The sequence below is a fragment of the Sebastes fasciatus genome, chromosome 12 (genome assembly GCF_043250625.1).
Source record: "Sebastes fasciatus isolate fSebFas1 chromosome 12, fSebFas1.pri, whole genome shotgun sequence".
NCBI lineage: Eukaryota > Metazoa > Chordata > Actinopteri > Perciformes > Sebastidae > Sebastes > Sebastes fasciatus.
Window position 1 is genome coordinate 21627886 of NC_133806.1, and position 21200 is coordinate 21649085.

The 21200-nt window shown below is 41.1% G+C and overlaps 1 protein-coding gene across 2 annotated transcripts in view; it reads left to right on the plus strand.

Annotated features, from left to right (window-relative positions):
• Positions 1 to 21200, plus strand: part of col14a1a (collagen, type XIV, alpha 1a) — a 152782-nt gene continuing 131582 nt past the window's right edge. For both annotated transcript variants that reach the window (XM_074654161.1, XM_074654162.1), the window contains exons 1-3: positions 1 to 141; positions 1666 to 1775; positions 15018 to 15131. In XM_074654161.1, coding sequence (XP_074510262.1) covers positions 1682 to 1775; positions 15018 to 15131 — 208 coding nt within the window. In that variant the 5' untranslated portion in view covers positions 1 to 141; positions 1666 to 1681. The remainder of the gene's footprint in view (positions 142 to 1665; positions 1776 to 15017; positions 15132 to 21200) is intronic.

A 21200-nucleotide genomic window follows, 5' to 3' on the forward strand; every position in this document is an offset into this window, starting at 1 on the left:
CTCCGGACTGTATCCGGAGAGAGAAGGAGGGAGAGAAAGAAAGAGAGAGAGAGAAAGAGTAAGAAGAAAGAGAGCAGTCTTTTGGTATTCAGAGGATTTCCTTTGGGGATAAAAGGACGCTTTGAATTGATGACTGGAGAGGTAAAGGCGATTTCATTCATTCATTGCGCGTGTATATATGTGTGAGTGAGTCTGTCTCAGGTGTGCTGGAGGAGATGTGAGTTTTTTGAACGCAACGATTTAATTTGAATAAATCTGATAATAAGCTTTGACCCACATCTGGCTGTAGAAACTAATTTAACAGTCAAGCAGCACTTTGAAATTATCACTGAACTGACTGAAGACAAACCTTGGAGATGAATAAAACTTGTGCAGTCTCACTGGCAGGTGGAAAAATGTGGATTTTATTTGGCTAAAGACAGTTTTTCCTAGAATAAAATAAGTGCGTGCGAGAATCCTTTATTTTGATTAATTGTATTCAAGTAGTCTGCAAATTGTGTTCTACAAATAGCTTTTAAAAGCACATTAAGCATATTATATAGACTGCTTAATTTGAATGAAGGCGACGCCTTTACCCTGGTTTCCATTAACCAATTAACCAGTTGCAGAGTTGCCCTTTGGACTGGAAAAGACGAAATTATGCAAACTGGAGACAAAGAGAGAAACTTTCTGGCTTAATGTGATTTAGATTTGACTGCAATGTGCGTTTCGGTTTCATCGCATGAGTAAAAAGAGATAAAAAATGTAATTGAACCTCACTCTGAGATCTCAATTTAGTGAGATTAACTCTCATTTGTGTGTTAGAGAGAGAATCATTTCCATTTAATCTTTCTCATTTCCCTCTTCATGTCCTGAGGCTATGAAGAGAGAAATCCTATTTTCCTGGAGTGTTTTTAATCAATATGCATTGTCATATTTCTGGCCTTTTGACACTGTCTGAATTGAAGGAGCTGGCCGTCATTTCAATACCACAGGGGTTACCTCCACATCAGAGAATGACTCAATCCTGAAACAACTTGTGTTGCACGTGCTGTTTTATTCATACCACTGTCAGAGAGTGTGTGTGTTTGTCTCCCAAGGAGAGGAATTATGTCTGTGTCCACCCCCGGTGTGTAATAATGAGTGGCAGACTGGAGTAGGGGGTGAAGGAGGAGAGGAAGAGAGAATAAAAAGTGAGGAGGGGTGAAAGAAGGAGATGAAGAGGAGAGAGGAGCTGTTGTGTTTGCTTGTGTGGCTCTCATGAAATGTTTCCTCGCTGGACTGTCAATCAATCTGTCTATCACACAGTTTGTCCTCCATCTTTTTTTCTGTCAGCTCTTTTGTTCATTTTCTTCTCCTCTCTTCCCTCAAACAAAGTCCTGCACTGTTTTCCCCCTTTAGTGTGGGCGGGAGGCTCTGCTGCCGCTCTGCGGTCAGTCTAGACTGTCAAACTACTGCTCTGTCACTGTATCAAAGTGGATATTAGACAGGAGTTAACTGATTCCAGATCAGCGTTTTGTGTGGGCAAGGTGGGACTCCTTCACCCACAGAGGCTCTCTGCAGCTGAATGGCATTCATGGTCACTGAAATCCCCCTTTCTTTATGTCTCTGACTGCCTTTCTTTCTTGCTTTTCCCCCTCTTTCGCTTTGTATTTTCTCATCATAATCTTCCTTCTCTCTCTGCAGGTCTGCTGGTTGTAGGATGTTGTCAACGGGGCAGATTCGGTGGTGCTTGTGGGCTCCACTGGTGTTACTGGTCCTAGTTTCCCATTTCCCCTCCAAGGCACAGAGTCAAGGTAAGTCCTTTTTCCTCCTCTCCAGTCTGCTCTCTCTGCTCCTCACCCTCCCGTCCCTTCCTCCTCTCCTCCCTGCCTTCCACGCAAGCTCCCCTTTTCCACCCCATCCAACTTTTCTTTGCTTTAAAGTCTCTTCTCTCCTTCCTCCCTTCACCTCTCTGCCCTCCTTTATCTCCATATCCTCATCCCTTCCCTTACCTGACCTTTCTGTCTCTTCTCCTCCACTCCCTCTATAAACATCATTCCTCCCTCTGCCGTATCTCTGTTTGATGTGCAGGCTCAGTCCAATCAGATTACATCACACTCATGATCATATCGCCTCCATATCATCACGCCATTTCACCCCGGCAGCACGGCAACGCTTGCAACTCCTGCTGCCACGCTTCACCGGGGCTTTAATAAGCGTTGTTGTTGTAACGGTGCGCTTCAAGCTGTGATGATTTGCTGCGCGATGTGCTGCACAATATATAACGCTCCAGTGTGCTTCGCAATCAACCTCACCTCAGCAAACCTGATTTAATCACACTGAGTCTCATCAGAAAAGTGGGCCGTTGTTGGTTTTGTTTTTTGGATCTGGATGCACCCTTAACAAGAAACGCACATTTGAGTTCCAGTGAACTGTAGGTTAATATGTCATTGTGTGGCATTATTAGCATCAGTGGGCAACTCCGGGAACTGAAAAGAGAAACCAATGCTGAAGTGCCTTAAACTTGCATTCTTTCTAATGGCCAGCAGGGGGCGACTCCTCTGGTTGCGAATAGAAGTCTGATTGTATAGAAGTCTATGAGAAAATAACCCTACTTCTCACTTGATTTATTACCTCAGTAAACATTGTAAACATGAGTTTATGGTCTCAATCGCTAGTTTCAAGTCTTCTTCAATACAGCATGATGATCATTTAGTAAATTATGGTTCCATTTAGAGTCAAATAGACCATAAAGCAGGGGATGCTTTAGGGCGTGGCTACCTTGTGATTGACAGGTCGTTACCACGGCGTTGTCCGGTCTGGAAGTTGTCCGTGTTTTCATCTTAAGCTTGGGACACACCAACCCGACATCAGAGAACTAGCGGTGACAAAGGCCAACTGTTGCGTCTCCTCACGTTGCTTCGTTTTGGCCGACATGTTGCACCTAAACACACTGCAAAGACTACAGCCAACGACCAGTTACCACAGACGTTTTTGCGCCTTTCCACACCAGCAGGCGGCGGTAGTCTGTATTCGTCATTCAAAAAGGGAAATCAGACGACAGAGGACTGCGGAAATACAAGCCGTTGTTATGTGCGTACATGAAATAAAGTGCAGTTTGCCGACCATTCTCACACCACTCTCGCTCACCATTTAGCATCTTTCCAGATGTTCATGTCGTTGTGAAAATATCTGTGTATTAGAATGATCAGATGAGAAGAAGGTGAAAAACGAGAAGAACCTTCTGTGTTTTTCCTCTTGACTTCATTCGTTGGCTTGCTTTCCGCATTACTGTCTCTCTCGTGCACTGATTCATTTAACCTGAACAGCCAATCAGAGTCGCGCCGTCGCCGATTCAACATGCTGAATCGGCCAAAAAGCATCCGACAGGGGCAGACTAGAGGTGACGGACGCTCACCCCATACTGTCTAAAGGCCTTTACAACTTTAACTCTTTCGCCGTGTGTTTTTAGTTCATGACTGTTAATTGTAACATTTTCGTCACCTAAAAATGTCTTATTCAGCGCTCGGTTGCTCTTAGCTTCACCCTCTCGTGTCACTTCTAGTTGCAAAAAACAACAACATGGCGATGGCCAAAAATTAAAATGGCAACAGCCAAAATGCCGAACTCGAGGCTTCAAAACGGTAGTCCACAAAGGAATCCGAAACAAAGGAATCCGTTCCTATCATGTGATCAAGACCAGGAGGTTAGCTGATTTAGTAATGGATGTTGGAGGATATTATTCCAGCTGTAGGATTACTTAAATTAAGCTTATTACAACAAACTAATCTGAGAGCTCTTTTCTGAATCATATAACTGCAGAGTGTGTGTGTGTGTGTGTGTGTGTGTGTGTGTGTGTGTGTGTGTGTGTGTGTGTGTGTGTGCATGTTCATGGGAGTGTGTGTTTGCAATTGGCAGCCGATGAAGTGCAAAGGGTCAGACCTACTGTAGTTGTCTGGATAAAGATCATATAAAAATGAACCCAAGGGACACTTAAACATTTAGCTGCCCCTGCGCGTGTCTGTGTGTGCGTGTGTGTGTGTGTGTTTGTGTGTGTGTAGCTCACATTCCTTCCAGGATGAGGAGTTAGAGGAGCGGGGAAGCAGCAGGTCTTGTTTAAAGGAGCGCTACACGTAGACCTCAACTAAAGATTTTTTTCCCTCTCTGAAGTTGTTTAAAATCAATAATCCACATATGTCACAAACCTGAATGGATCCGTGTGTGGCTGCTTTGTGTTTATTTACCAGTGGAAGACCTCAGTGAACAGCTTTGAAATGAAAGAAGAGGTTTTCTATAGTTTCTTTTGTCTTTCACCCTCCCTCATCTAGTTCCCACTCTTTGCTCTCTCCTCGTCTTTCTCCTGTGTTCTCTCCCTCCATCCTTCTCGCTCTGTTTCTCTTCAGTTATTTTCCCTCATCTTTGTTTCTCTCCCATTCTCCCTTTCTCTCTGAACACTTTATTCCAATTTCCAATTCTGTATAGGTCATGTTTTTCATTTCAGGCAGACAGAAACGAGAGGTGAGATAGAAGTGTGACACCATAAATTAGGCTGGTGGGATTTGATCCCAGTGAATCACAGCAGAACATGGACGACCTCCCAGACACTATGGGAGCGTGCCCTGCTCAATCCCTTCATTAGGGAGCATGTGATAGCCATTAATTTTTGCCCGGCCTGTCTCTGTGAGCTGCAACATCTGGTCAGAGTGGATTTGAGCTTGAGGATTAGTGTGTGTGGAGGATGTTTGTATATACAACACAAATGTCTGGGTACCGTTAGGAACTCCCTCTACCAAAGAGTGTTCAGGGAGGGGTTTTCTCTGAAAGAAATGACTAGTGTAGCAAATGATCTGGCATTCACACCTACAGTAACAAGCTGTATTTAAGATAATTCAAAGGACCAGTGTGTAAGAATTAGGGGGATATATTGGCAGAAATGGAATATAATATTAATAAGTTTAACATATATTAATATGTTTTCATTAGTGTATAATCACCTGAAAATAATAATTGTTGTGTTTTTGTTACATTAGAATGAGCCGTTTATGTCTACATAGGGAGCGCGTCCTCTTCATGGAGTCCGCCATGTTGCACCGCCATGTTTCTACAGTAGCCCAGAACGGACAAACCAAACTGTGTTAACTTTTCCTGCTTGGGCCGGAGCGATAACGTTACTTTGTTAAAAACAAATGTGGGGGGACACAAATGTAGAAAATGTCATGGCAATACATTCAATTGTTTTTGAGATATTTCAGTCTGAACCAAAGTGGCGAACAGACAAACAGACATTGACATCCATAGCACATCGGCTAAAAAAAATCATATCCTCGGCAGCCAGTGGGCAACATCCGGGTCTGAGACGTGAAGCCAGTGTGGAAGTGCCTTAAACTTGCATTATTTCTAATAGCCAGCAGGGGGCGACTCCTCTGGTTGCAAAAAGAAGTCTGATTGTATAGAAGTCTACGAGAAAATGACCCTACTTCTCACTTGATTTATTGCCTCAGTAAACATTGTAGTAGTAACATTGTGATAAATTATGGTCCCATTTAGAGTCAAATAGACCATAAAGCAGTGGATGCTTTAGGGCGTGGCTACATTGTGATTGACAGGTTGCTACCACAGCGTTGTTCAGTCTGGGAGTTGTCCGTGTTTCTGTTGTAGAACTTTAACCCTTTCACAGTGTATTTTGTGTTCATAAAAGTTAATTATAACCTTTTTGGTCTGCTAAATATCCCTTATTCAGCGTTCGGTTGTACTTAGCTTCACCCTCTCGTGTCACTTCCGGATGCAAAGTACCAAGATAGCGACAGCCAAAATGCCGAACTAGAGGCTTCAAAACGGCAGTTCACAAACCAATGGGTGACGTCACGGTGACTATGTCTACTTGTTATATACAGTCTATGTGTGCAGCATTATATTTCCTGCTGATGCTGCTTTTTGCGAATGCAAATTTGTTGTATCGTATATGAATACATTTTTTCAGAGGCAAGATTTGGACACAATATACAGTCTGCACTGCGTATGAAGCTTCAGTTACACTTCCCGTTGGAACGGCTCTGATTCTGTTCTTAATGCAGAAATTGAGCAGCGTGCAACACAGTGGGTTGTTTTTCGTTCTCTGGCTGTTACCTTGGCCTTCAAAAGTATTGAAAAGGGAAATGTAAATCTTTTTCTCGGCTCACTTCTCAGAGGGTGTACGGAGTGACCTGTCGGCACTCTGTGTTGCTGTTTCCAATGCAGCAGTGACAAAAGCAGTATAGATGGAGGAAGGATGCCTGATGGTGGAAGTTTGCCACCATTACATCTGAAACCTTGACCTTGTTTTTGTCATGCCTTATTTTTAATTAAGCATTTATTTTTATAGTCCGTTCTGTTCCCTGGATACGTCAGGTATAGTCACTGTAAAGATGCTAAATGTGTGTGGGTTGTCCTGTGTGTTTGTGTGTGCTTACTGTGTGCGTAGTTAATTACTCTAATTGATTTTGTTGATTGGCTGACAGCCCGGGTCAATACCGTGCTTCAGGACACATCACAACAGATTATGTGCTCGAGAAAACATTTACAAAGATATTGCAATTTTGCATTTGTGTGTGTGTCCAGATACCTGTGTGATTGTGTGTTGAGTGTGTATGGTTAGAGGGCAGCCTGGTGAATTAGTATGAGTGAAAGTGTTGGCCAATAATTTCAGTTTTAATGAACAGGGAGAGAAGCCAATGATGGGAAATCATTTATTCATAAACAAAAGAGAGGTTGAGATGCAACAACCTGTTTTGAATTTAAAAAAATGCTAAATTATCCAAAACTCGACTGCTGGTAATCCAGCATGTCATAATCGTCAGCCACTTTGGACTAAATGGAGCATTGGATCGTTGGAGATGTGATGTGCAGGAGGCTCTGATTTTATTGTGATTGTAAATAAACAAAATTAACTTTAATTAATGGGAACATGGGCTTATGATAATTTATTATGGAAATATGAGGCTTTGGCCAAGGATGGCACAATGTATAATACTAACACTCTGGATATCCAGTTCACTCTACATCCAATATGCATGCATATGCCAAATTACACAGTATGGTTACCACAGTGTAGCTGGAAATAATGAGTGTCAGGTGAAGTATTTGCAGTCTGAAAAGCATGAAATAGGATACAAGCGTTTTTCAACATAGTCTTGCCTCCTAAATTCACAGAGTGGAATAGTTTACACACCATGAAGTGGCTAATGGTTGAGGAGATATTGTTGTAGTACAACGTTGTGAATCGGCTCCTTGGGTCCTGGTTTTCTTGAAGTAACTGAGAAAAACTGTCATATAGTGGTAAGAAAATATCACGTTTAAAATTAAACTTGCTGCAGTTTTCTGCAATTAAGTAACCAGAGTTTATAACACATGGGATGATCACCATATCCGTATATAATCCCAAATTTAAAGAAAACTCCTAATTGTTTGTCTAGTTTTGGCCATCATTTCTATTGGTTATGATAAAAGTGTACTCACCAAGTAATTTTTCTACAACAAAGTCAAGAACTGGTAAGAAACCAGGGGTCAGACGATCAGAGAGGTAAAACAAAAAAGACAGCCGATTATATCAAACCTGCAATAACTGTTTTATTGGCCACTTGGAGGCAGCGGAGACAAGCTGTAAACACAACATGGGATTTTATCACTTTTAAATTGATGTGGAGAACATGCAGTGGGCTACCTCCGGGTCTGAAAAGTGAAGCCAATGTGGAAGTGCCTTAAACTTGGACATTTTTCTAATAGCCAGCAGGGGGCGACTCCTCTGGTTGCAAAAATAAGTCTATGAGAAAATGAGCCTACTTCTCACTTGATTTATTACCACAGTAAACATTATAAACATGAGTTTATGGTCTCAATCGCTAGTTTCAAGTCTTCTTCAATACAGCATGATGTTCATTTAGTAAATTATGGTCCCATTTAGAGTCAAATAGACCATAAAGCAGGGTATGCTTTAGAGCGTGACTACCTTGTGATCGACAGGTCGTTACAACGCCATTGTCCGGTCTGGGAGTTGTCCGTATTTTCGTTTTAGAACTTTAACCCTTTCCCAGTGTGTTTTCAGTTCAAGAAAGTTAATTGTAACATTTTGGTCTCCTAAATATGTCTTATTCAGCTCCACCCTCTCGTGTCACTTCTGGTTGCAAAAAACCAAGACGGCGTCAGCCAAAAACCAAGATGGTGACGGCCAAAATGCAGTCCACAAACCAATTTGTGACATCACGGTTATCCACTTCTTACATACAGTCTATGCAAATGTTAAAACAGTTGTCTGTTTACAAGTCCAGCAGTTATGGGTCAAGATAAGCTTTTATTTGGAGTCTTGTTCACTCCAATATTCACTCTGTTTTTGGTCTCCACCCCTGAGGGAAATATCTGGTTCTTTAGCTGCTAAATACTCCACTATATTTACTAGATACTATACTTTACTATACTTACTAGTTTGCTGTTTGGTCCTGGGCTGGTAGTGTACAGTGGAGTTTTTTTTTTAGCTTTTTTGCTGAAAACAACTGCCTACTGCGGCTGATGAGTGAACCACAACAGTAACATTGTGGGTCAAATCCAAAACAATTAGCTGAAAGAAGCTAAAAAGCAACGTTGAATTGAAGGTAACTGCACAGTCTGGTGACAATAACTCCCAAATAGTCATGTGTAGTGTGTGTTAATGTAAACATATTGATTAAAGCAGCCTTTAAGGACTTTATTTGGAGGTAAAACCGAAAGTGAGCACACCCAAAATGTCTGTAATAATCTCTTATTGTACAGCAAAACTGTGTGTGAGTGAACTAGAGTAAGTACAGAGGGTCAAATTTGAAGCAGAAAGTCATCTGTAAACTATGTTTAAAAACAGTTTGGGTTACAGTTTTACTGTTTGCCTTCGTTTTCATTTCAAAAAAGGTTTGGCTAACCTCAGGGTTTGTTTAAAAATGTGTAGGATTGTCTGACTGATCGTGTTTCTTGCTCCGACAGACTTTATTGAAGCAATGTTGCCACTGCATGCTAGAGTCTAAAATGTCAATATTATATTTCATTTTGTTAATGCAACACTTAATATATGTCAGTTTATGTTTTGAAGTGAACAAAGGAGTGACCTACACCTGGAAATAATCTGTGTTAGAATAGCAGACTCCAAAATGTAATATTTCATTTCCAATTTTCAATCATCTCCTGCAGAATCAACCTAGCTGAGTATTTTAATGCCGATATTTTTTTCACCGTTGTTTGGCAGTCGTGCAGAATATTATGGCTTCCTTCACCAGACTGCACATGGGGAAGGATCATCCAACAGACTCTTAATTTTCAGCCAGTCCTTAAGAGATATTTCACGCTCACGCACACACACTGTGCTCACACGCTGTGCACACACAATGCAGCAGAGAGATAAGGGTTGAGGGAAAAAGGCATCACTTACACAGGTAAAGCGATGAAAGAGAGAAAAAAGGCGTTAAGCCACTAAGGGACAGGAGTGGGGGGGTTGCAGAGGAGGAGAAGATAGGATGAAAGAGCGGAAGAGTAGACAAGGGAAGAGGAAGAGGAGAGGGAGAGGAGAGTTTAAACCCAAGGATGAGAAGAAGTGATAAAAGAGTGTTTCAAGAGAGCAGCAGAGGAGATAAAAACGAGTGGAGAGGTGGAGAGAAAAAGCCAGAGTGGATTTGGGTTAAGTGCTATCTCGATGAGCAGAAGTAGTTCTTGTACCGACGAGACGCCGGCCTCATCAAACGACGCGCGCTGCAGCGCTGGATAGACACTAAACACACACACTTCCCCCATCTCCCTCGTGTGTACAGTACAGTAGCTATCTTGTGGTGACAGTGCAAGCCAGCAGTTGTCATCCATAAATCCAGCGTATTAGTGACGCTACTGTAGCCTGAATACTCACTGTGGAGTCAGTATACTGGGCTAATCTGGAGAGAGGAAAACAAGGAATTAAACAGGGCTGGAAAAATGAAGGGGATGGAAGTGTAGGAGGGAAGATGATGGAGAAGAACAGGAGAGAGAGTGTGAGGGAAGGAATAGGAGAATAGTGGAAAAAGAGAAGACAAAATGAAGACAATGGGAGGAGAAAATAGATGGGAAGAAGCGGATGAGGAGATGAGAAAGATGATGGTGATGAAAGGATAGAGAGAAATGAGAAAGGGTTAGAGAGGATGGAAAATGGCACTGAAAAGAGAGATTGAGAAAAGCCAGAAAGCTCAGAGAGAAGACATGAGACGAAACAGAGCAAAAAAAAAAAGACAGTTTGAATAGAAGTTGAATAGATTGATGAGGAAGAATGAAGGCTAAGCAAAAGGAAGGGAGGAAGAAGAAGAAAAGAAAGGATTGTAAGCGAGAGCAGCAGGACGAAAAGAAGCCAACACAGAGCAGGACGGCGAGCCAAATGAGGCGATGGGAAGAAGAAGAAGCTTGCAGGAGAAGAAGTTGAAACAGAGACAAGGGAACGAGGGGAGGGGATGGAGAAGAGGAGATGAAGTGAAGCAGAGGATTGGACAGCATTTGCTCATCTACCAGGAATCCCTGCTATCTTTCACCACTGCTAATCCTGGGAAGAGTCATCCCTTCTTAAAATGGGGGCGTCAAGCTGTGCCTGTATCGCTCTAACCCACATAATGTCTGTTCATACTAGGTCTCCAGTTTAAAGACTTTACACTCCCTACAGAGTCGCGAGATGAGAAGTTCATACTACAAATTAGGCCCTTTTGAATTTAGGTTCAGCCGCATGAGGTGAGAACATGTTAAATATAGTTTTAAAAGGGATTTCTATAATTTTCTGGCACGGAGGGTTCCTAATTTTTTTCTTTGAGGCCTCAGTGACTCAGACTATTTACTGGAGCTAAGTTGTGTTGCTAAGCAGTCGTCGCCAAATTTCTGCCAAATGGCTTTTACTACCTGGCAGGAGGCTTATGCAAGGAGCTGTTGGGGGGCTCGCTGATTCCAGCAGTGTAACCCTCTCAGATGAATGGCTCTGGTTTATGTGATATACTGTTGCGCTATACACGGGTTTAAGCTCTGTAAGTCTAGGGTGGAGAGCTTAAGCCACCTAGGCAGCGTCTCTACAATATTTACGCAAAGTCAAAATCTTATTGTGAGAGGATGTCGTTTCACTAAAGCATCTTGGCACTCAGATTCAGAGAGAGTGTGTGAAACGCTGAGCTCTTGGATGATATTTATGGCTCTACGGTGGTAAACAAGAACAGACGTGGCGGTTTGCGAAGGGTAATTTATATCGGAGACCCTCGTGTTCTGTCAGCATCCGCAGCCTTTGGAGCTATTATGTCCATATTCATTAATCATAGTTGCTGTCACTGACTGGAATAGCCTCCAACTCATAGACCTTGACATGCATTCACAGAGTAAAAGAGGGTCACACTTGGCTCATTCATTTTTTAACATACGTTTTCTATTATAATTCAGTTGGTGTATATGTGTGTGTGTGTGTGTGTGTGTGTGTGTTCATTGACATGCAAAGCAAAGTAAAAGCATTCAAGGCAATTTTCACCCAGTTATTAGTACCCTGGCCTGTCTGCCAACTCAATTCAACTATCATCAAGCACACACTAAATGATACCAGAGTAATAATCTACCAGTACTATCACAGGCTTAAATTATTCATAGATCCGTATTGTGTGGTGTAATTATACCGTTTCATGCGATGCATTTTGAGTATTTGGTAGGTGGCGCGTTGTGATTACTTAAGAAAAGGAGTGATCAAAATGTAAAAACTGTGAAGCGCTGCGCTGTGTCTCTGCAAAACGATCAAACAGCATCACAAGATCTAGTGATGAAAGGTCTAAGAAGTTGTCCTTGTTTGACAACTTGGGACTGGATTCTCTTATTTTGGCTTCTTTAAAAGTTGGGACTTGACTTTAACTTCAATAATACCATGACTAAATTATTAAAGGGGACCTATTATGCCTTTATGCTTTTGTGCTTTTCTCCCTTTCTTTTAGTGGTGTTTTTCTGTGAATGTAAAAAGTCTGCAAAATTAAAAAAGTTACAAAGTTACTCTCCCCCACAGAAACACTGCTCCTGAACTGCCTAAAACACCTTGCTTCAAGTACCGCCTTTTCTTCCGTAATGTGGTGATGTCACCAAGTAATATATTTGCATAATACATGCCTAGAGGCTACTTTGACACGCCCTCAAACTGTAGAGTCCGAAGAGTTTGAATCAGTTGTCCAATCACAACAGAGTGGGCCAGCTGACCAATCAGAGCAGACTGTGTTTTCTTTTTTTTGGACAGTCGGTATTAGAAAAATAAAGCATTTTTTGAACATTAAAGCATGTAAACATATTCTAGTAGAACCCAACCCAAAATGCAAGTAGGCACCTAAAAATAAGGACAATAATAGGTCCTCTTCAAGGGTGTTTGGAGGGAATGTCATGGCTGAAATTATTTCTTGGTAATTGATTTTACAGTAGTAGCCTAGAGAAAAAGTAGAACACTTAATTATACACTAGATTATAAACATACCAGCATATTCATTATACTAAAAGTCAACTAAATCTACAGTTTTTTGACCAATGTTGACCTGACTTGATTCCCTTTGTCCCACCGTTCTTATGAAGAACCTAAAAAGAAATTTTAGCTAGCACACTGGGTGTGAAATAGACTAACTCAAATAACTTTTCCGCTCACAAAATAACAATAATGCAATTTGGAAAATGCTGTGCTCCCTGATTATGGCCTGATTGGGATTTTCCATTGAGAAAGATGGAGGTCTTTTCTCATCAGCGAGTGAAAATCCTGCACAGTACACCTCAGGTTTGTCAACATCATATCACCCATTTTTTCTCTGCCCAGTTTCTCCATAATGCCTGATGTACAGTCTTTACATGTCAGCACTCTACAAACATTCATCACATGCTGTTTATTGACAGATCAGCATCAATTTGTATAGGTTGTAGAATCGCTAATATGGATCAGCAGTTAATATTCCCCAGATACCTCCAGACACAGAGGTTATACTCTGGTTCTTTATTTATATAAATTGCTGATAAGTTAGCTTCCTGACTGAAATGCATCCAGAGAAGAAAATTATATGTTTTTGTGCCCACCAACACTTTGTCGTTTGAATTTGAATCAGAAATACTTTAGGATTCTACTCTTAAAGGGATAGTTTGGGTGTTTTGAAGTGAAGTTGTATGAAGTACTTATCATAGTCGGTGTATTACCTACAGTAGACGACGGTTGGCACGCCCCCAGGTTAGAAAAACAGACAGGAGTTACTGCACAGAACCAAAGCAAATACTGCTGTGGACGGGGACGGCAGCAAAACATATTCAAGCCATCTAAAAGAAAAGCTCACCTAAAAAAGTTTAAGTGTATGCTATATTTAGAATATTTTCGCCGATTTATCTTGCCGTCAGACAGCCCTTTCCGAAGGGGAACTGAAGCCGTTTTATCCATCTATGCTCTCGCCAAAGCCACCAGACTCCATTAACAAAAAGAGTCATTTTACCTCGCAGAACATGAGAGTTGCTGGTCTACCGCTGCCTCGATAGCTTACTTAGTTTGTGCTATTGTGAGACTTTGGTGAATTCGATCTAACCGAAGTCACACAATAACACAAACAAACTAACTGATCGAGGCAGCGATAGATCAGCAACTCCCGTGTTCTGCGAGGTAAAATTAATATTTTTTTCAATGGAGTCTGGTTGCTTTGGTGAGAGCATAGATAGTCAGACACATTGACTGTATGTCTGTCTCAATAATGATCGTATATTCTAAATATAGCGTACACTTAAACTGATATAGATTTTTTCTAGGTGGTCCATTTTTTTAGGTAGCTAAAATACGTCCACAGCACTGTATTGCTTTGCTCCGGTGTCGGTACTATTGTCTGCTCCTCCAAGCTGGGGCCGTGCCGACTGTCATCTACTGTAGATAATACACTGACTATGATAAGTACTTCATACAACCCCCACTTGAAAACACCAAACCTCCCTTTAAGAGCATGAATGGAGCTCTAAATGATTACAAAGAAATTGTGATTGTTTCTAACCTCTTCAGTTTATTTTTTATTAACAAAGCACAAAGACAATCAATATATTAGTTTTAGAAATCTTGTGCGACCCCATCTACTTATTAAGTGCCATCCTATCCTTGACATGTTTTTTAAAGAGTGCTGACAGGTAAAGTGACTTTACATTGGCGGTGTCATCAGATTTATGGATGACAGTGTCTAGTCATTTATAGAAACTTTGTAGAAACATATTAATAGTCAGTGGATTGTGGTGTACATAAACTAACATAGGATGATGTAGCACAGTGGGGAAATGGTGATATGTGTCGCAGACATAAAGGTCATGTCAGCGACTTTTGTTTTTATCTGAGGTGAATTTGTAGTATTCCATAATACTACACTTGATGCTGCTGCTGTCCGCTCTTTTCTTCAGTGGTCTGTCTGTAGATTAAAATCAGTCAAATTCTCTTCTGCTTCTCTTCCACTTTTTGATTCTTCTAAATGTGCTGTCTAACTACATGCAGATTCATTTCTCCATGATATTGTGAAGATCAGAAATGTACGCTCGCATATTGGCACAGGCAAAAAGCGCTGCATTTTCTTTTACTTTTCTTCACTGGTTTGTGACAGAAATTTAAATCATCCCTCCCTGCATCACTTGTCCTTGGGATGTATCTTATAAAGAGAATTTGACTGGAAATATAGTTTCTTCTAAATCTCTGCCTTTTTAAACCTTTTTCATGCTTTTTTGAGCCGAAGCTGAGCTGTATGCCATGCGGACCTGCTTCTTTATGTGTTGCTCTCATGGATACAGGAACTTCAAAATTGAAATTCACTCAGCCCTCTCTGTCCTTCTGTCAATCCATTTATTCATTTCCTCTCTGGGTCATTTTGATTTGTGGCTTTTCGGGGTGAATATTTTGGTCTCGGTGGTGGGTTTAACCTGACTTGTTGTCATGTTAACATATGTTGACTGGTGGCTTGGATTAATATCATATTCATTCATAATTGTTTTTAATTTCCAATCATTCCCTAGCTTTATTGAAGCTGATTTAATTGTGGTTAATTGTTTTTCAGTTCCATCTCCGAGGAGGCTGCGTTTCAAAGTGCTGAGCTCAAGCAAACTCCTCGTTTCATGGAAGGAGCCCAAAGGAGACTTTGACAGCTATCTATTCCTCTACAACAGCACAGGTAGGATCAGTTTACTGTTTAAACACACACACACACTCTGAGGAAATGCTTCTATGCCAAAGAAGTGGGACTTTTTGAAATGTTTGGGGGGGAAGGATCCCATTATGACTTGGATTTTCTGTCTGTCAGGAAGGATTATGTAATTTACTTCTTATCAGAGCTCCTTTGAAGGGATCACACTCTTGAGAGATGTGGAGCACTCAAAGACTGTCCTGCACCTCTGCCAAGTTTGAGACAAAGGAATGTATTTGCTGCGTATGCGGAGCCTGTCAGCAGATTTGAAAATGGGACTGATGGGTACACAGGACAGTAGGTCTTACACTGAGTCATGATGGAGTTCAGGCCAGGACGGATGACAGACAACGGCATTAAACCGCATTATCTCTGTACGGAGTTATGGGCATGATTGACGCCTGACATCCTGCTTTTATCCTGCATCTGTCACCAGTCGATCATTGTACCGACACAGGTCGTGACCTTGAGTGCAGGCAGTAATCACCCTGTAATTACCACTGACGTCTCCTTCATCATGTAATCACAGTGCACCTACCTTCACAGCCTTCACATCAGTTGCTTTTACCTTTGTTGGTGTTAATGCTGTGCTGAACACTGCAGACGAGTCTTTCGCAGCCGTTGTAAAAATGAATAAGTGGGACTGAATAAGCACTCTGTATCATAAAACTCGCTTCTCGCAAACAACCCTTTGCGAGAAACGCCTCGTCTGACAATTTCTTGCTGCCGCCGACAGCTGAAAAGAGAACAAAAACAGAAATTTATGGCCACTTCCTCTCAGGGAGGAGTGCGGCAGTAGCTCACTGGCATTCAGCAAATGCAGTAAAAATATCCCAGTGTCCTCACACTTTGTGGTTAATAAAGTCTTCTTTGATAATAAGGAGGATGAGGACACAAATTATACTTGTCCTGATGTCCCGTCTGAGTCAGATGAGGTGAACAACACCAATGGTAAAGCTTGTTAACGCTGGCTGAAGTCCTTTTGTTGAGCATAAAATACCATTTTAGATCACAAAAGGAGCTGTCAGTGTGGCAGCTAACCTTTTGACTGAACATGCTCTCCCTTTTCTCCTCTGAGTTTTTCTAAAAAGGAGCCACTAAAGTGCAACTGGATAAGAATTCAGGTTTTAGGTCGAAGCAGATGACTAATTTTTGCCTCAAAAATGACAAGCTTGGTTTTTCTAAATGCTTCTATTCTTTTAAACATTGCCCCTTGTCAATGTTCCCCCCATTATAAGCTTGTATCCTTGTGGATAATGTAACCCAAGTTTTATTGCATCAAAATATGTTTAACTTTATCCAGTGCTTCTCTGTCCAGTGATTTTATTCTCTTTTCCATGACAGTGCATGAAGTAAACTAAAATAAGCACTTGTTGGAAGTCTGTTCAATAGCCTGCCAAAAATGTTGAAATTCAAATAGCGTGGGTTGCGTCTGTGTGTACTTGCATATTTGTGTATTTATCAGTGCCAGATGTCTATATTTACTTTCCCAAATCTCAGCGGATATAAAGCCAAACCCTGCAGAAAAAAAGTTTATACTGTTTGCAACTGAAACTTATTGTTACACTGTTGCTGCAAACCATTAGAGGAATCATTTGGGTATTGGAAAGCTTTTCGAGCATTGGGAGGTACAAGAGGTGGTGTAGAAACCAGCTGTGATCTCTGAGGTTGAACATAGGTTGTAGTATTTATTATTTATGACAGCAGCGCAGGAGAATGTGCAGATTTACTGCGGGAACACACTGGTGTTGTTTTGCAGAGTAAATGTCATGCAATTCAGTTTACCATTATAAAGCATGTTAACCATATGCATTGTTGTATAGATCGACTGTTTAACCCATCACATTACTGACTTTGTGTAAGTTATTTTAATGCTTTCTTTATTGAACACATACTCATCAACAGAGGTACAAACAGATACATAGCCAATTGAAAAAATAAGACAAAAAGACAAAACAAAATAATTACATAAACATTTCATAATACCAGAGTTTATGTTATATACATTATATTATATTAATTTAAAAGTCTTAATGGCTTTTTTGTTTTTTACATTGGGTAAGATGGTGCTATATTATTTGAATTCATTAATAAAATGCAGGAAAGTTGCCTTGGTTCTCGACCATTTTTTTTTATGAATATGAAATTTTCCAAAAATAAGAAATAATTGTATGATATACAGCATGTTATTTCCAATCTTATATTGGCTAAAATATAGCATTGCATCAAACATATTTAATTCAACATTCATCTTTTTTGAACATTTTTGTATTGTACAGTGAAAGAATAGATGGGAAATACTCTCTTTTTCAAGTCCACAGAAGTTACAATCAATATCCAGCTTGAATCTTTCTAACACAAGTTTTACAAACCAGTTAATCCTCAACCTTAAAGTCGTTTATCTTGTAAAACCGAAAATACTGTTTGAAAACATAGTGCGGCGTCTTTTTCGCCTCATTGTGGTGCGCCAAAAAGGTAATGGGGCTCATGACTCCCCCCTACCGAAGGGCGGCGGCGGCGAATTCGTGTGGAAACTCTCGCGAGACCCGCTGCCCTGGTCGACCTGTCCTAACCATAGATGTATATTATACAGTATATCATATCAATGGTCCTAATAGTCCTAACCGTAACTATTCAAGGTCAATGTCGGTCATGTCTAGAAAGTTTAGGTTAGGCATTGACCTCGAATGGTTAAAGTTAGGATAGGTCGTCCGGCAACAAATCTCGCGAGACTTGAGGGCTATCTTCTAGACAAGACCGGTGAGAAGTGTCTGTGTGTTCGCCGCCAACTGCCACAAGTGCAGCAATGACCCCATCCCACACTCGAAAAACTTCTCCAAGTAAGACACAAAGGTGACATTTACACAACGTATTCTTCGGTTTTATAAGAAAAAAAGACTTTGAGGATTATAATTGACGGGTTGTTTTTGGCAAATGCAACGTTACGTCTTGTTAACCGACCCACCTAACAGGGCAACAGGTGTTTGTAGGGTCACTGATGGCTGCTAGCATTAATGCTAAGCTACATGTAAACCGATGCTAAAAGTGTGTCTCAGGCCTGAAAAAGCGCTAATGGACTACTGAAAGGACGCTGTAGATTAGAAGCATTTAGAGATTATGCTAATAAGAAAATCACATTTTATAGTGTTTCATATGGCACAGCTGATGACGTATTAAAGTTTGACTCTGAAAAGAGTTAAAGGAAACAGAGAGACTGAGGAGTTTGGGGGATATTTTATGGCCGAGGAGATTAGGTGTTTTGAGGTTCAGTTGTACAGGTTTTTGTCATTATTCTTCTCTCTTTATAAGCCAAATTGTGTTTTAGTGAGTGTTTATAGAATGGGGTTTATTGTTCTATTTTACTTTAACATGTGGCATTTGTATACAGTACTTTTGCTGTTGCCTTAAATGCATGTTTTTTTGGCCACTTTAAAAACAACATGGCTGTGTGTTTTCTGATGATTGCACACCACCAGGCCTGTTTTGCATTTGTGATGAAGTGTTCCAGCCAACGTTTTATATTTATTCTGGTTTTAAAACGAATGTGACAACAGTTTTAAAAATAAGTGAAGCATCAGTTGTTGGTCATAATCTTCCAAAATCTGCTTAATTAAACGTAATATTGAGAGATGATGATGATGATTTTAATGTTTTTTCCACAATTGAGTCATCCCACACACTGCCAGCTGTTTTCGATATCATGGAAACAAATCTGATCAACTTCACGTTGTTCGAACTTTGAAGTCTTAAAGGGACTGTTTGTAAGAATCAGAAATTGGTTGTAACAGCAACACCTGTGGCCGTTAAGTCAACGAAAGTCAGTGTCCTGTTGCTCGCGCTCGCCCGTGTGCACGCGCTACCTGTGCACACGCTATGTGAATGTGAGCGAGCATCCGTCAAAACAGTGAGGCGACACACGTCAGTTAAAACCACAATATCACTCTATATTTCAGCTGCTTGGCAGTAATGTTAGCTGACCAGACGAAGGTCTCTCCATGAATCAATGCTGATCCTAGTGTTGGCTTTTCCTGCTTCAGCCTCCCGACCGCGGCCGGAGGGATCAGGGGAGACACAGGCACCCGGTCGGAGACGATAACGTTTCTCGCTGCGGAGCCCAGTCACTTCACAAGACACGGGAAACCTCTGTTGGTCTGGAGGAGCTGCAGCATTTATTTCTGCACAAACGTCCACTAGATATTCTCAGAGCTAAACTAACTTCTGCAGTGTGTAGAGTGCGCACATGCACGTGAGATGGAGCGAGCTGTGAGTGAAGGCAGGCAGAGGAGCAGAGTACAGCAGAGACTCTGGCCCTGGAGACCAAAGCTACGGTCTCCCCCGCGTCCTCCGACCGCGGCCAACACTGTTTAACAGCCGGGCTTCACTAGATATAACTTTGAGGTTTTGGTGCTTCCGTGTAGTTTGTGTTGGAGTCTGAGTCTGAACAGCGTAACCACACGCGAGTGCGCATGGGACACAGACCCGGATTGATTTATACTTGTAAGAAGCTACAAACAGTCCCTTTAACATGTTGTATCTCACTTGTTTAATCCTTACACAAGCAGAAATGTAAAAATGGGTATTTGTGGGTTTATAGGGAGTTTATTGCTATAACAAATTCTTGGCCTGGCACAGTGACTTCCCAGTATTTTACATTCAGCGCAAGTTTGCCAGGCAACCCGTGGAGATGCTGTGTGTGTGAAGTGCTACAGCATGTGAGTCCTTCTAAATAGACAAATAGCCATTTTTACATTTCTCTTTATGCACATATTAAACAAATAAGACTTTTATTATTGAGGTTTTTGAGGTGCTGCTAGGCATGTTTTGAGAGAATATTTAGCATACAGACATGAGAGTGGTTTAGATTTTTCATCTAACTCTCGGCAAGAGAGTGAATAAGCGTATTCAACCAAAAGTTTTAGCACCTCACTCTAAGGTGTGACTGGTGGCTTTCAGCTTGAGATGGAAATAAGAGAGGAGGATTCACACACCGAGTGTCGAAAATGATGCATTTTTTTTCCATCAAAAAGACTAAGTAGAAGGGATTGCAGGTGAACTCTTTGATCTCTTGCTATAGATCTTTTTTCACAGCAGACATTTTGACTTGGAATTATTTTCATTAACGATGGTTCAATTCAATCAAGTGTATCAGCAAGCTATGACAGTGAGTCAGCATGCACAATACCAGCAACCTGGAACTAGCTCACCTAATTAGAATGCAGTTGTTTTTAGTGTCCTCAATTACACCTTTGCGTTTCCTACTATGACAAGCCAGAATGTCCACTGTGAAAAAGGCGTATCTTCCCCTAATAGATCAATAGGCTCGTTCGAGATGAACTGCGCCTCGCCTGGATAGTAGACGAGATCAGGCGGCAGCAGCAGGGGGCGGTCACAAAAAGCTGCGGTAAAGTCGGACAGTTTCCAGCCGTTTCCAGCAGCCTTCAAAGAATTTACACGAAGTCACAGGAATAGTTACATCCTGTTAGATCCGATCTGTAGGCTACTTGTAGTTTGCAGACCAGGTTCGGATTTATTTATATTTGTTTATACACATGTGAAAATGTGTGTGTATCTGGCAATGGATTCTATCCTTTATTATTTGTATGTCTGCCTGTAAAGCACATTGTAATGACTACTTGTTTTAATAAGTGCTATATAAATAACCTTCATTATTATTATTATTATCAACCACACAAGATATGTTTAACAGATGAAATCTTCATCGCACAACATTCAATTCAATTCAATTTATTTTTATGTAGCGTTAAATCATAACAGAAGTTATCTCATGAAGTTATCTCAACATGAGACTAATATGACTATGACTAATGTTAGATATTACAATTACACGGAAAGGTAGGACTTTCCACAACACGTGGTGTTTGTTGTCAAAACTAAAAGCCAATCAGCTCTTTGATCAGGCGCGAGCCAGGCGTTTCCCATAATGCCCTGGGTCTTGCAGTTAGTGAAGAGCAACTGCGGCGCCTGGCTCTGAAAACTGTTGCCCACGTGTGCATGACGTCGGAGCAAGTCGAAATCAAGTCGTACACAAATCTAACC